Source organism: Camelus dromedarius, chromosome 2, assembly GCF_036321535.1.
Source record: "Camelus dromedarius isolate mCamDro1 chromosome 2, mCamDro1.pat, whole genome shotgun sequence".
NCBI classification, from domain to species: domain Eukaryota; kingdom Metazoa; phylum Chordata; class Mammalia; order Artiodactyla; family Camelidae; genus Camelus; species Camelus dromedarius.
The window spans coordinates 14,529,018-14,544,203 of NC_087437.1; the positions used below are offsets into that span (position 1 = coordinate 14,529,018).

The 15,186-nt window shown below is 41.9% G+C and overlaps 1 protein-coding gene across 6 annotated transcripts in view; it reads left to right on the top strand.

Annotated features, from left to right (window-relative positions):
* The window catches only part of TMEM108 (transmembrane protein 108), a 291,126-nt gene that overhangs the window by 159,510 nt on the left and 116,430 nt on the right, over positions 1–15,186 (top strand). For 5 of the 6 annotated variants that reach the window (XM_010987823.3, XM_031436631.2, XM_064491247.1 and 2 more), the window contains one exon: positions 99–184. In XM_010987823.3, coding sequence (XP_010986125.1) covers positions 145–184 — 40 coding nt within the window. In that variant the 5' untranslated portion in view covers positions 99–144. The remainder of the gene's footprint in view (positions 1–98; positions 185–15,186) is intronic. The other variant, XM_010987824.3, reaches the window with a different exon arrangement.

A 15,186-nucleotide genomic window follows, 5' to 3' on the forward strand; every position in this document is an offset into this window, starting at 1 on the left:
GGCTTTATAACCAGGATCGTGTTGAGTGGACTTGCTTCTGATCATTAGCTTGAATTATGTTCCCCAGATGTAACGATTTTCTTCTCCCAATTTCCTAGACAGAATCATGAATAAACTGGAGGACACGCAGGACCAGATGATACCATGAAGAGAAGTTTACAGGCCCTCTATTGCCAACTGTTAAGTAAGTTGATGTCACATTTCTTCTTTCCTAGAATAGACCAATGTTTTTATGTGTCCAGTGCTGGAAACTTACACACTTTCTGGAGGAAGACCAGAGTTTGATCAGTAAGGGAGGATGGTAAATTTTCCATCTGCTTCCTCTAGGTACTTGAAGTATCAAGCATTAAGTCATTCTGTTGCCCTGGGCATCAGTTACTGTACATAATTGCTATAGACCTCATTTTGATAATTCTAAATTGGCATGTTAGGGACGTTTTGAAAATGAGTGTCAAAAACATGATTCCTCTTGGTTTTGTGGCGGAGTAAGGGATACTCCAGCATGATCCTCTCTGGTTTTCTCATGGAGAGGAAATGGTGGGTGGTGGGATTTTGTCACATAGAACTAGAACCTGGTACCATTCAGTGACTGTACAGCTTTGACGTGGAATGTTTTGCATAGTTACGCGTGTTCTTAGATAATGAATGGTGAAAATGTGGTTCATTTAGGTTGGTGGTAGAATGAAGAGTGTTCAGTTACGATTGTCTCCGTATGGCACTCGTGTGTTTTGGGGACTGTGCCACAAAACTCCAGTTGCTGCTTACAGACTGCATAGTCCTTAGGATTGGATTGTTACTGAATGAATGCAAAAACCAGTACCAGTTGGTAGGTTTGATATTTAGATTGACTCATTCAGGACAATAGTCAGTGCCCGCTCAGGGTCAAATCAAGCCATTGAGTTGGAAAAACTTGAAGTTCATTGTGCTTGTCTGGTTCTTGCTGAGGTAGAGGACCGATCTTTCCTAGGCTGAGTGGCTCCTTCTTAACTTTTGCCAAGAAAGTAACAAGAAAAGAGATTGAGATGCAAATCACCAGTCAGCCTTTAGAATTTAGCAATTCAAGTTATGTTGCACCCCCAGTGCAAAGCACTTTATCTACAGACAGCATTCTGGTTGGGTGTTTTAATTGACACATTTTTGCTATTGAATTCTAATCCCTGAAACACAGATCACGTCAGCCTGGTTTCAGCCTGGTGGAACATAGCCAAGAGTTACAGGGACTCTCATGTTCTTTCTCCATGTATTCTGTAGGGTTTGTTGCATTTTTTTTTTTAATGATAAGCTTACTTTTTAGAGAAAAGGCATTATGGATTGAAGAAGCAATGTCATCAAGGAATGATTAACTCTGCCTTGATGGGAGAGGAAACATTTGAAGGATAAATAGGATTACACACACACACACACACACACACACACACACACACACATTCCCTCAAGAAAGTGAGGCATGTTTTGCAGACAAAAGAAACAAGATATGAAAGAAAGCGTAGTAGATTTGGAAGGCAGCAGAACGTTTGTTGAATTCATCTATGCTGACTCTGTGCCCCAAAGTTTGCATAATATCATAAGGTCAAATATTATCTGAAAGGCACCAGAAAAGTATTTCGTGTCCAGAGTCAAGTCTTATGGTGTAACAGGCCCATCCTCCCACGCTCACAGTGTTGGAAAGCTGAAGGGATTTTGCTCAGACATTATCTGGCTAGCTGCAGAAATCAGCCTTGCCTTAACACTTTCATTGTTTGCAAACTTGCCTAGAAATAAAGGCCAGCAGCCGAGAGTAGATAGTTTCCTGCTAGTTAGGAGGTACGTAGCGGCCCTGGATAAACCACCCCGATGGCTAGAGAGCTGATTATGGGCTAGAGCCTGGCTTTGTACAGAGCTGAGAGGGTGAAGCACTTGGGCACTAGATCAGTTAGTCTGACTTCAGGGAATGGTTTTCACAAGTTCATTGAGATGACGGGCTATTATTTGTAGCATTTTTTTCCTCATGAGAGGAATTACATATTTAGTAAAGTCCTAGATAACGTAAACCCCTGCATACATAGACACACAATATCATATATGTCATTGGTCAACCAGTTGTTAAGTTATGCCTGGACTAACATTGTCCACAAACAAAATGTTTTTTCAGTGTCTAAAACAGACTTGAGAACTGCAGAGTCAACATAAACTTATTATGTTACTTTACGTCACTCAGAAAACTGATGTTTTTAATTTGGGGGGAAAAACTGATAGAGGGTTCTGGTTATCTTTTGTTGCATAACAAATCACCACAAATCACCACATTTGTAGCTTAAAGCAGCAACAATGATTCATTTTGCTCATGAATCTGCAGTTTGGTCGGGCATTGGCAGACTGCTCCACAGTGGCGAGGATCTGGGCTGGAATAACTCCAGCACCCGGAGGCTGGAACAGCTGGGGCTGGCCCAACATCTTTTTTTTTTCCCCTCAGGGCTTTTCACAGAACAAAGTGAGGTTTCCTCACAGCATGGTGGCCTCAGGGTGGTCAGACTTCTTACACAACAGCTCGCGGCTATGAGGCCAGGGCAAAATCTACAAGGCTTCTTAAGAATTAGACTTGGAAACCCCAGAGCAATACTTCAGCCACATTGTGTTGGCCAAGGAAGTCACTAAGGCCAATCCTGATCCCGGGGGAGAGGGGTTGGACGGCACCTCTGAAAGGGAGTTGAGTAGAAGGAGTTTATGGTCAACTTTAGCCTACCAGAGAGTATCTGCTTACAAAGGAAGAAAATTCAAGCAATTACTCACTAGTGGACATGAGCCAGTCCAAGAGTCTCATTATCAGCTAAGCTGCTCCCTCCTGTGTGCCTACTGTGTTCACAGGCATCTGCTGATCAGTTTGCCTGAATCTTCTCATTCATCCCAGAGGTAAATGCTTCAAGATGAAGACATGTTAGTGATGAGTACGTTAAGGAGTGGCCCAGGGTGACCAGGTGGTGAATGATGGAAAATTCACACTCAGGTTTCTCTCTACCTCTTTAAGCTGTTTTTCCATGCTGCCTGGTGCCTGCACCACACAGGGGAGAAATCAGCAGGGTGGCTTCTGTGCCTCGCCCTGTGACTAGATGGGGGTGGTTCTGACCCATGAGGGGTAAAGTTTGTGTCTTATTAATGATGTCAGGTAGGGCTAAAAAAAATCTAGGCTCTCTCTGGATCACTGCATTGCAGTCACTGGGGCTTCTGTGTGCCTGATGGGGGCTGAGGGATGCAGTCTTTGGCAGGCAGGGCAATTGAGGTTTTAATATTTTACTTTTATTACAACTGAGTGTCTCTGCCTCTATTTTATTTCCTGGGCTGCATTCCACAGTGTAGTCCTGAGTGTTTCATCCTGGCAGCTTTGGCCCTTTGGGAAACTTTAACACATTTTATACGATACCTTGGACTGACTGAGAGCTTGAGGATTTAGGTGGTGATGAGAGCTTTATGGTTATGTGAGAAATAAATGTTTATATTCATTTTTCCTTTTTAGACCTGAATAGTAAAGTAGGTGCAAAGTTACTGCCAGGAATCCTGGATTTTGGGGCTGCGAACCAGGGTTCAAATTCTGTCCCCACCACTTAGTAGGTGCCTTATGTTAGGTAAGTCACTTAACCTCCATGTGCCTCATATGCAAAAGGGGATATGACCACCCACTGCATAAGATGTGTTGAGTGAGATAACGTGGCACATAGAAGACCTACCATAAATGCCTGTCCCTCGCTGCGCCTTCCTGTCTGTGGGAGAAGGGTACAGCCTCCTCGGGAGCTCTACTCTAATCCCTGCATGGGGTTTTTGATTCATGAAACATTTCCTTCCACGATTTGATCCTTACAAACCTTATAAGGCAAACGGGGCTTTAATTATCACTGATCTCATTCTACAGAGGAGGGAGTTTACATAATCAAGGCTGCCTTTCCCAGGCCATGTCACACTTTTTTAAAAGTAATAATGGAAAATAAGGACATCATCACAAACTTAAGAACACGACGTCACTGGGGAGGCACTGAGTCCTGAGTTAACAGATTTGGTCTTTGCCTGGGTGCTGTGTGCTGGAAATTCATTGTTACTGCATTTTGAAGAAGACTAAGATAATTATTTTAAGCTTATGAAGATAAGGTTTTTTAAAATGCTGATATCTATTTAAATCAAAGATGTTTCGATACTTAGGAGTTAGGGAGTGATTCTGTCAATAAGTTAAGCATTTGCTCTACACGCAGGCATTTGTATTTCTTAAATCGTGCTCTGTATCATCGGTATCTCACTTGCTCTTGCATCCTCTGCATATACTGGACGGTGGGACCATACAAAGTAACCCTCTGCTCAACCCAGAGAACCGTCCATGGGTCCCTATCTTACCCAGGAGGTGGAAGAGAAGGAAAACACCTAGTGTAGATGTGGGCCTCTAACCTGCAGAATTTAGAAGGTGAAGGAGACACCTCCGCTGCCCTCTTTACCTGGAGCCTGGGGATTGTGCCTCTGTCTCAGACCTGAATTACCTACACACAACCCCAAATCCTCATTACTCACCACTCTAGTCTCTCCCAGGCGTAGTGAGAAGCCGCTTGCGTGTGGGGTTTATTTCTGATGGGATGTTCTGCCTCTCATCTGATCTCTGGAACTGAGCAGAAGCCCCAGAAAATACTTTAAAGTGAGCGAAATGTCTTTGGTGCCCGTCTCAGCTCTAACTAGCCATGTTTGCCAGCCAGCCACCCAGTGACTTTATTCTTCCCTCCAGTCACTTCTTAAACTAGTAATGTCCACATAGTAATATCTTCCACAAGGGAGTAACACTTTCCCCTCTGTTTTCTCCATGCTTAGCCTTATCCCATAGTAGACCCAGAGTCCCACCGTGGTACCTCCCCAGGCCGGTTGTGGTCCTGAGGTCTGTGATCTGAAGTTCTTGTGTGTTCCATTAAGGTACAAAGAAATCTGACTAAATTAATTAATGCCAAGGTGTACTTTATTGGCTAAGAAGAGTTAAGGAGCTTCTCCATAACTTTCATGGATATTTGCATATTAAAAGAAATTAATTTTACCTTCTCAAGGTAAATGCAATGTTGATGTCATTTGAAACTGTATTGAGTATAGCAGTTTAAACAGGTAAGTTTCCCAGGGCCCATCCATTTGTCTGGATCTCCTTGAGTCAATGGTCTTAAATCTTCAGATCATTTCTCTTTCTGCCTCATCTTTTGCCTCTTGGCCAGCTAAAACCAGAAATGATCTTCTTATGCCTTATCTGTACCCTGTCATCACTATCCAGCCAGATTTCCAACCCTGAATACCTGAAGTCATCCCGACTTATTCTCTACCCCAGCCTGGGTGCATTTGGATCCCAGCTTCCGTGGACTCTAACTTGTGAATCCATTCATTTCTCTGCATCCCCACTGTCTCTGCTTGGTGAAGGGCTTCCCGTGGTCTCGCCTGGACCCTTTTAATAGTCTCCCTGCTTGTTGCCCTAATCTCAGGCCTCCTCCTTCTAATTCGTCCTCACATAGCTGCAGAATCAGCTGCCTGTCCTCTTCTGATGATCTTCTGATGGCTTTTCATTGCCAGGAGCAGCAGTCACAATGTGGTCCCGGAACCTCTGGGGAACCCTAAGACCTTTGCAGAAAGTCTGTGAGGCTCTCCCTTTTCCAATTACATATCTTTACGAAGCCAGCTTTTCTTCATATTCTTCAGTCATATTGCCACACATTGAATGCAGAAGCTGAGAGCCAGCTAGCTGTCTTTCCTAAGCCAGATATTAAGGAGATTTACAAAACTATAAAACAATGGCACCTTTCTCACTAATTTTTCTGTTTTAGAAAATACGGTCATTTTTTATTTAAAATGTTATTTGTTAACATGTAATGAGTTTGTTGTTATTTTAATGGATTAATTTTTATTTCTCAGCTTTAAATTTTAGTATGGTAAATAGTAGTAGGTATAGCCCTTATAAAGAAAGACTCTTTGTGGTTGTCAGTAATGTTTAAGATATTAAAAATGTCATGAGACCAAAGTGTCTGAGAACCACTGATCTAGGGTTTAAGCCTAAATTCCTTAGGTTAGCATTCAAGACTGGTTAACAGTCTGGTCCCAGACTACCCCTTCCTCCTCGCCTCAAGCCACTTCTCTCCTTCACAAGCATACACACGTATACACACCCCCACACACACACTACTCCATGCAGTGGACGCCCAGTGTGCTCCAGCCACCACAACTGACATTCCATCCCCCACAAAATACAGTTATCCCTCAGTGTCCATGAGGGGTTGGTTCCAGGACCTCCTGTGGATACCAACTTCCATGAATGCTCAAGTCCCTTACAGTCAGCCCTGTGCATTCGTACAGTGGGATAAGAGTGTATATTTATTTATTGAAAAAAAAATCCACATGTAAGTGAACCCGTGCAGTTCAAACCTGTGTTGTTCCAGGATCGGCTGTATTTAGCTCTGGGTGTCCGTGTGCTTGTTTTCAGGTTGTCCAGCTCCGCAGCACGGGGACTCCAATTCTTTCATTCCCCCATCTCCAGTCTAATCTAGAGCTTGAATCATAGTGGGCCTCAATATATATTTAATGTAATGACCATATGTCAGCAAATCTAAGATGTCATTAATCATAAGATACACTGTTATTTTATGAACCACTGAGAAGGAATAAATGCTTCAACTGTAAAACCATCATACACCATCAATTAGACCTTACAATGTGGAAGCACGTGTGTGGATAAAATACAGAACTATTAGGGTGGATTGTAGGTAACTGGGTAACATGGTCCCTGGGTTTTTGCCACTAAATTGTTTAGGACCAAGTCTCAGCGAACTGGTCTGTATCGCCAGCTCCTACCTAGGTAGGCCCTATATTACAAAGGAACTTCCCTTTGGAGCTGGAGAGAGATCAGAGTGGCTGAAGCTGGTGAGTGTGTTCTGTGTGCATGGTTCGTTTTTCCTGATAAGTGAGAGGAAGTTTTCCCTGAGGTTAATGAGGGAGAGTTGATATAAATCATAACGAACATGGAATTTAGGTCCAAACAAGTGTTGACTCCAGAAATGTAGGCTCTTTTAGACGTTACAGGCAATCATAAAGATACTACATTATGTTTATGTGTGAAATGAAGAGTTTTCATTTCCTCCCCCACCCCTGGAGGTGTCTTCCCCCTCCCACACTGTCTGGCCACAACCTCCTTGGAGAGTGACAGTGTGGCAACCATGTTAAAGACTCAGATTCTGGATTAAGACTGCTTGGGTTCAAATCTTGGTTTGCCATGAATTCTTTTCCAGTAATTTTTATATTTATTGAAATATAAAAAAGGGAAAAAAAGGAGAACAGACTGGATTACTCTGATTGGCCTTCATCAGTATTTCGCAAACCTGGATTACATTAGAGTCACCTGGAGAGCGTTTAACAAATCTTCTTGCCCAGACCCCACCCCAGATCAATTAGAATCTTTGGGAGAGAGGGTAGGGAGTGGGGACGCCTGGGTTTCAGGTGATTCTAATGTTCAACCAGGGTTGAAAAATCACTGGCTTAGAGCAGTGGTTTTAAACTTAATCATGGAACAGAATCACCTGGAAGGCCTGTTTAAACACAGACTGCCGGGCAAGACCCTGGAGTTCCTGATTCGGTTGATCTGGGGTGGGGACAATCGTTTGCACTTCTAAGTTTTCGGTGATGCTGAAGCTTTGGTCCAGGGACCACACTTTGAGAATCACTGTCATAGACTAAAGAAGGGCTATCCTGGAGCTGAAGATGCTTTCAGCTTCCCTCTACCACGTGAGCTGCCTGGTGATAAAATGAATCTTGGAACAAAATCAAGGTCAGTTAGGAAGGAAGAGGAGGAGAGAAGATACCGTGAAGGGAACCAGCAGAATCACAGTGCTGTTGGGTTAGGAACTGGCAGAACTTTCATGTTCCTCTTCAGGATACACTGGAAGTCCGTTTTTACTCTTTTAAGAAAGGGCACAAGGAATGAACCAGCCAAGATTATAAAGCAAAGAGAAAACACAAGAGTGGCCCTTGGTCCTGACTGTTCACTGCAGTGGGCCCATTTTAGAACTTGATTTTCTAAGTAAGACTATTTCTTCCTCATTACGTGCTGGATAATTCTTTTGCAAATCAAGAATTTGAGGCTGGATTTTTTTTATTATGAAAAAAATTGCAAATATTCTCTAGGGAGAACAGGTCTCTTGGGTTCTAAAGTTTAATTCATTCACACAGAAAAAAATTGAGGCGGTAACACTTTGAAGTGTGATGGGAAGTTTATGCATCCTAAGTCCTTGAAAGTGTCATATTGATTTAATGTCTTTTACATTCTAAGTTATGATTTTTAAATTTATGTAAGTCAACAGCTGTCTTACATAGACTGAACAAACCTTAGTAAGATATTCTCATTATAAGCAATGCCAGTGAAGACTGAGGAACAAACTAGCTTAAAGAAACTCCATTTTATGACTTTGGAGTATATTCCATTACATAGTTGGCAGGAATGTAGGTGAAGAAAGTCATGTTCACACTTAGGAGAGCTGTTGACTCATGCAGATTTAAATGTTAACTCTTAATGAGTAAATTCAGTTTTATATATGAAAGGACTTTTGCTAAAACATATGGTGGAAGAGAGCATGGAATTTGGATTTGAAGAATGTACTTTGAGCTCGCCCGTCTTCTCTTAGTAGTTCTGTGACTCTACACAGAGTGCTTAACTTCCCAGAGCTGCCTCATTTGCCTTAACTGCGGTACACAGATGACGAGTATAATGTCTCCCCTGAGGACTGTTGCGAGAGTTAGGTGATCAGGGCATAAAATCATTTCATAAGTTGTAAAATGCCTTCCAAACATGAATTGTCATTTTACTACTGTTTTTAAATAACTTAATTATTTATTTTGTTACTAAATTGTACTATTATTTAGTAAATTCCATTTAAAATTTCTGAAAAAGGAAATGTGAAGGACAGTCTAGCTTGTCCTCACCCAGCCCTTCTGTGTGCATCTCAGCCTGGCCTCTACATCAGTCCTGACCTGGCAGCACTACGTCTCCCCAGTTGCCAGGGAACTTAATGATGCAGGGGGAAGACCTGTTGTTTCTCACAGTTTTGCCCCACTTGGCTACGAGGCCTGGACATCATGCTGCTGGCTGATTCCACTAGCAGCTCCAAAGGAAACTTTCATGACATGCACATCTCTTGGGATAAGAACACGAGTCAGTGTTACATTCTGAAACACCGGATGTCACAGGCTTCTGTCATGGCTCTAAGTTAATTACCAAGTGATAGTTCTTTTCTACTAAGAACATTAGCAGATAATTCTGATTGAGATATCCAGGGCACAGATGCCCAGATAGGCAAGGTGCCTGAGAAGCAGACAAAATCTAAATTTTGTCGTGGGGAAAACTCTCACATAAATTCTTAAATCGCAAGCAATTTGCAGGTAGAGCTCTTCCCGAATGAATGAGCTATCGAGAATGGAATTCTTAGGAGACATCCCTGCTTTAAACCCCTGTCCACAACCCCGGGGTAGATCATTTGGTACCCCTCTGTTTTCATTATCTTTTGACTCGTGTTCACAAAGAATCTACTATGTTCCAGGTAGTGTCCTAGGTACTGGGAATGAAAGGATGTGAGCCTTTCCCTCCATGAGCTCCAGGCTAGTGTAGAGAGAGGCTCCACCCAGAAAACTGAGTACGAACATGATTCATTGTGACCCCTTATCAGACAGAGTGCCTGCTTCATGTATGGCTTTGGGGAAAATTCTGTGGATTAAAAAGAGATATAAGGCCTAACCTTTATAAAAAATGTTAAAAAAAAAAAAAAAAAAGACCTAACCTTTACTCTCAGGAAGCTTACTGTATAATCAAGAAGACAGGTACAGAAGATAAAAAGAAGATAGTATGTTTTAGGGTATAATAAGGAACCACGGATCAAGCCATGTTCTTAAGTACAGCTTAACTAGTAATAAAAGTGATGTTTTGATTCAACTTCTGACTCCTCTATGTGTGTATGTGTTTTAATGGATTCCAAGCTTGGAGCAAGGCAGTGATTCGTCCCTGTAATCAGCACTGCAACCAAAAGAGACTAGTGAAAACAAGCTGTTCATATTTCACAAAGCGTTTCCCCATCCTGACAACCCCGTTACTGGGCGCCATTTGTATCACCACGTTGCCACTAAGGAAATGGAAACACAAAGGAGCCAAGTGTTGTGCCCAAGATCCTGCAAGGAACCTGGACCCAGGTCTTCTTACTCCCAGTCCAATATCTTTTCCCACAGCCTAGCCTCCCATGTTTTATCTAAATCGCCAGCCTTGTCCTGGGAATACTGTACGACCCACTGAGGAAAGTTGTGTCATCGGATCGTGTGTTTCTTCTTGGAGTGTTTCAACTTCAGTCGGTGAACTCCTGTAGCCTTTCCCTCGCAATAGGCCTCATCTTGTTCTAGCAGCTTTGGTGATTGGTCTTTTTGTCATCCCCACCCTCACCCTCAGTCTGTTTAAACAAATAAAACAAACAGTAGCAGGATTGGGGTGTTGGCTCCCAGTTCAGACATTGGCTGGGTAATATTTGGGAAAGGAAATGTTGCGCTCCATTGGGGCAGTGGGCCATTCCTTTCATAAGCCGATGAATCGAGTCCATTTACCCTCATTATTCCTTAGTTAGCAAGCTCTGGTTGTGCCCTCCTTATGGCTATATTTTTAGAAGTCTTAGATTATTATAGCAACTGTGAAAAAGGATGGGAAAAGAAATCTGGCTCCCAATATACATCTGCTTAATTGTTTCTTGAATTAAATGTGTCTTCATCTAGCCCTCAAAGAATGCTGCACCCATTCCTGCTGCTGATTGAAAGCCGCTCCCTTGTGTGGTTGCTGAGGGGGCTACCAGATGATGAGAGATGCTTCAGGCTGCTGCTGGTCCTCCCCCTCCTCCAGCTGTTTATTCTGGGTACCAGGTGGGACCAGGAGGGTAGAGGTGGACAAGGCCAGATAGAATGCGTCGATAACTATGACATGACATCTCCCTCACAGTGCCAAGTGAAACATTAGCAATTTGTGTTGAGTCTGATATTCTAAGTCATGGCGTTTAAGCCTCATTCCAGCTGATGAGGCTGTAATGGGACAGCCCCGCTGTGCATTGGAGAGTGACAAGGGATTCAGGAATAAACAAATATGACACACTGTTGGGCAGCAGAGGGCAGGGAATGTGAGCCCTCACACGGTTTCTCTCACACTGTGGTTAATTATAGAAAATCTCTGAAGGCATTGTAGAGGGAATAGCCAGAGTAGGTAATACTCGGAGCAGGAAGGGTATAAACTGATGTTTTACTGCCACCTCCAAGGTCCTGCTGCAGCTATCTCTCCCCCACCTGCCCTGCTGCTGTCCTGAGGGCCTCGCTTTCTGTCTCCTCCCCACCCCTGCCTCAGACTTCTACCTTGGTTTCTCTACCTGGCACTCCAATTTTCTGCAGTTTCCCCTGCCATTTCCAGTCTCCCCTGCCATAAACCCACCTCTGAGGGTTGCCCACTGAGCTTCTGCCAGCATCTTCCCCTACAGAACTGGATTCTGTTTCCCACAAGCCCCCAGCACCGAGGGCCTGCCCAGACTGGTCACCCAGAGCTGAGACAGGGAAGCAGACTGGCCTGAAGTTTTAGGTATTTCTAGGATGCAGGGCCAAGCTCTCATGACCTGTCCAGGCTGAGGCCAATATGACATATTCCACTGTGCTTGCCAAGTTGTCCACAGCAGCGTTGTCTGTATCTTCTGCGTTTTCTCCTGCCCCTTCTGCCCAGACTTGGCTCTTCTTTCACATCATCACTGATTCCCGGCTGAGGGACCACCATGCCTTCCTGCCAAGCCCACCCAACATAGCTCATTTTCTTTCAGCACTGGCAGTATTTCAAGAGAAAAAAATTGCAAGATTTGGTCATGGGACCAGTGAAGAAACACATTTTGTGTTTTGTTTCCCTGGAAGAAAGATGATACAGCCCAGTGAGGAGAAGGAAGGTGATAAAAATATTTTGAAGGTGGTTAGAATCCTGGAGTAATGAAGAATGAAGAAATGCAGATAACGGAGTACAAGGAGTTAGAAAAATGGTCATAGTTGAGTCCAGAGATATGAAGATATGAGGAAATGAGATCAGGGTGGCAGAAGGCTAGAGAAAGAGGAAGAGAAATGAGGAATGGAAAATTAGAGTTGAAAGGATAGAGAAGTTTTTTAATCAACCCCTTATCCTGTGGTTATAGATCATAATGATGTGGGCAGTTTTAATTCATTATATTATATCTGCTATTTAATACAGTTTTCATAATAGAGTAAAAGTCCCCAAAAGCCCAACATACGGTACTCTGAAAACCCCATTAATTTGCAAATATCCTGCAAAATCCTGTTGTTTAGCTACTAAGACTGTCTACCAGCTGCACAAGTAGACTGTTCGGGTGAATTTCAACAGGGGTTTGGGGTATCAAAAAAACATAATCAAGGAAGCAGCCAGACCTTAGTGATGAGTTTTCCAGTTCATCGGAGACTCCTCCAATAGTGACATCAACTGTTGAGCCTTAGTTGTCGCCATGGCTACTTAGATGCCACTGGGATAACCCTGATCATCTTTATCCCATGACTGATGACGTTTTAGAGGTATGTTCATCTGATTCGGAACCCAGCTATAAGAAGCACCATCATGTTAAATTAATTCTGTAGCAATCAATTTTCTTCACATTAAAGAATAAAGAGCTTTTCAATTTTTTGAATAATACGTTAAGTAACTGTAATGTGTACAGTAGAAAACTTTTTAATAAGAAAAGGAAATTTTATTTTATGACAAATGCAGTAGTTATATGTATTTTTCTAGCTTTATTGAGATATAATTGACATATAACATTGTATAAGTTTAAAGTGTACGTGTTGGTTTGATAAACCTATATTGCAAAATGATCACTACTATAGTGCTAGTTATACTTGCATTATGACATATAATTACCATTTCTTTTTTTAGGATGAGACTAGACTATTTAAGATCTACTTATTCTCTTAGCAAATTTCAAGTATATAATAGAGTATTATTAACTATAATCACCATGCTATATGTTAGTTTCTCAGAATTTATTTATCTTATAACTGGAAGTTTGTGCTCTTTAACCAACATCACCTCCTTTCTCCCAGACCCCTGGTAACCACTGTTCTAGTCTCTGTTTCTATGACTTCAGCATTTTAGATTCCACATATAAGTGAGATCATGCAAGTATTTGTCTTTCTCTGACTTTTTTCACTTAATTTAGTGTCCTCAAGTTCCATCCGTTTCATCACAAATGGCAGGATGTCTTTCTTTCTCATAGCTGAATAATATTCCATTGTGTGGATATAGATACATACACTATATACATTTATTTATATATATATATTTTTATATATATAGTATATTCTTTATCTATTCATCCATTGACAGACATTTAGGTTGTTTCCATATCTTAGGTATTATGAATAATGCTGCAGTGAACATGGGAGTACAGATATCTGTTTGAGATTCTGTTATTTTCTTTGGATGTGTTCCTTTACATGACATGTTTAGGACCCCTTCAGTGCTGCAGCCAGGTTTACAATTTAGTTCTTAAAATCACCTCTCCAGTTACCTACTTCTCATACCTAGTGGAATTAACCAGCATCTCTATGAGATCACACCCATTATATTTTTCCTTTTATTTTCTTTAATACTCACAGTGACCATAAAAGCATAGTATGCACAGAAGATGCTGAGGACACTGTCTTCAGTGCTGGCCTCCAGGACCATCACAGAAGGGAGAAAGATATTGGATACTTACCCTTCTCTGCCTAGAAGTAATACACATGAATTTCTACTCCCATCCCATTGGCTCAGTTTAGTCTTATGGCCCCATCTAGATGCAGGGAGACTGGGAAATGCTGTGTGTAGCTGTGCAGCCACTTCCCGGGAACAAGTACACACTGTGGGAGGGAAGCATGAATCTTGGATAGTCGATGAGTCATCTCTGTGTTCTTGGCTCTATGCTTAAAACCCTAGGTGGAAGGATAACGAACTAATGAAACAAGACAGCCTGACAAGCATTTGCTCCTTCCGACAGCCTGCAGTATAGAGTAAAATAAAGGCAGTAGGCATGCTTCTTAGAAATAATTAGTTCTAACCACCCTTGCTGTGTAACTCCCACAGCACTGTTTCACTAACAGTTTTCTATTATGGAGTTCTGTTACCATCACTGCCATCCTCTGCTGATGTGAGTGCCCTTGAAGTAAATGAGTGAGTGACCAGAACCACATTAATTTCAGGTTTTGATAGACTCATGGGAGTAAATATTGCTGTTCACAGATTGAGAAGGATGAAAGGAAAGTAAAACATGATTCATTTCAACTCCCTGCCATGCTAGTATTAATAGAGCTGAAAAAGTCTGGGTCTGTGAGATGAATGGAAACAGGGCTATTATTTAAGGTTATTCAGGCTGTGAACTGCACAGCGGTAGGGGCACTATTCACATGTAGACTGTGTTAATGCTGTCCTCCTGGAATTATGTGGCTATTCTGTAAAGGACTGAAGGAAATTTTTAGCAATGTAATAGTAAGAAAAAAGTGTTTTAAACACAGTTTATGATGCTTTAACTCAAAGTTCACATTGGGACCCAGCAGATCACTTTCTTTTTAGATTTTTCTGATTTAAGTTCTGATCAAGTTTTTCTTGAAATAGTATATAAGGAAGTCTTGACTCATAAGCAAATATTTCATGTTTCTGTGAACAAATAGAAAATAAAATCAAGGAGAGAGCTGAGAACATAATGAAAGGCAGAGAAACGGAAGATGGAAGGGTCAAGTAGCTATGACATTTTGTAATTTAAATGAGTAGAAGGGGAGCCTCTCTGAGGCTCTGATCATTCATCTGTGAAACAGGAGGCTTAAACCAGGAGGTCTCTGACATCCTTTCCTGTGTACGGTATTCAGAGAAACAGAATGTAGAGTGATCTACTGCAGAAGTTTCTATTTTACGCAAGAAATATCTCATATAACAAGAAGAATAGTTCCGTAACAGGGACATTGATCTGTGCGTCGGAAAAGCTGGATTCTGATACTGACTCTGCTACTAATACTGCTCTAACACTGCTGTCAATTATTTCATCTTGCCAAGCCTCAGTGTACCCATTTCTAAGGAATCTCAGTTTATCTACCTATAAAAAGAATATTTAAAAAAGACCATCACATTTTCTA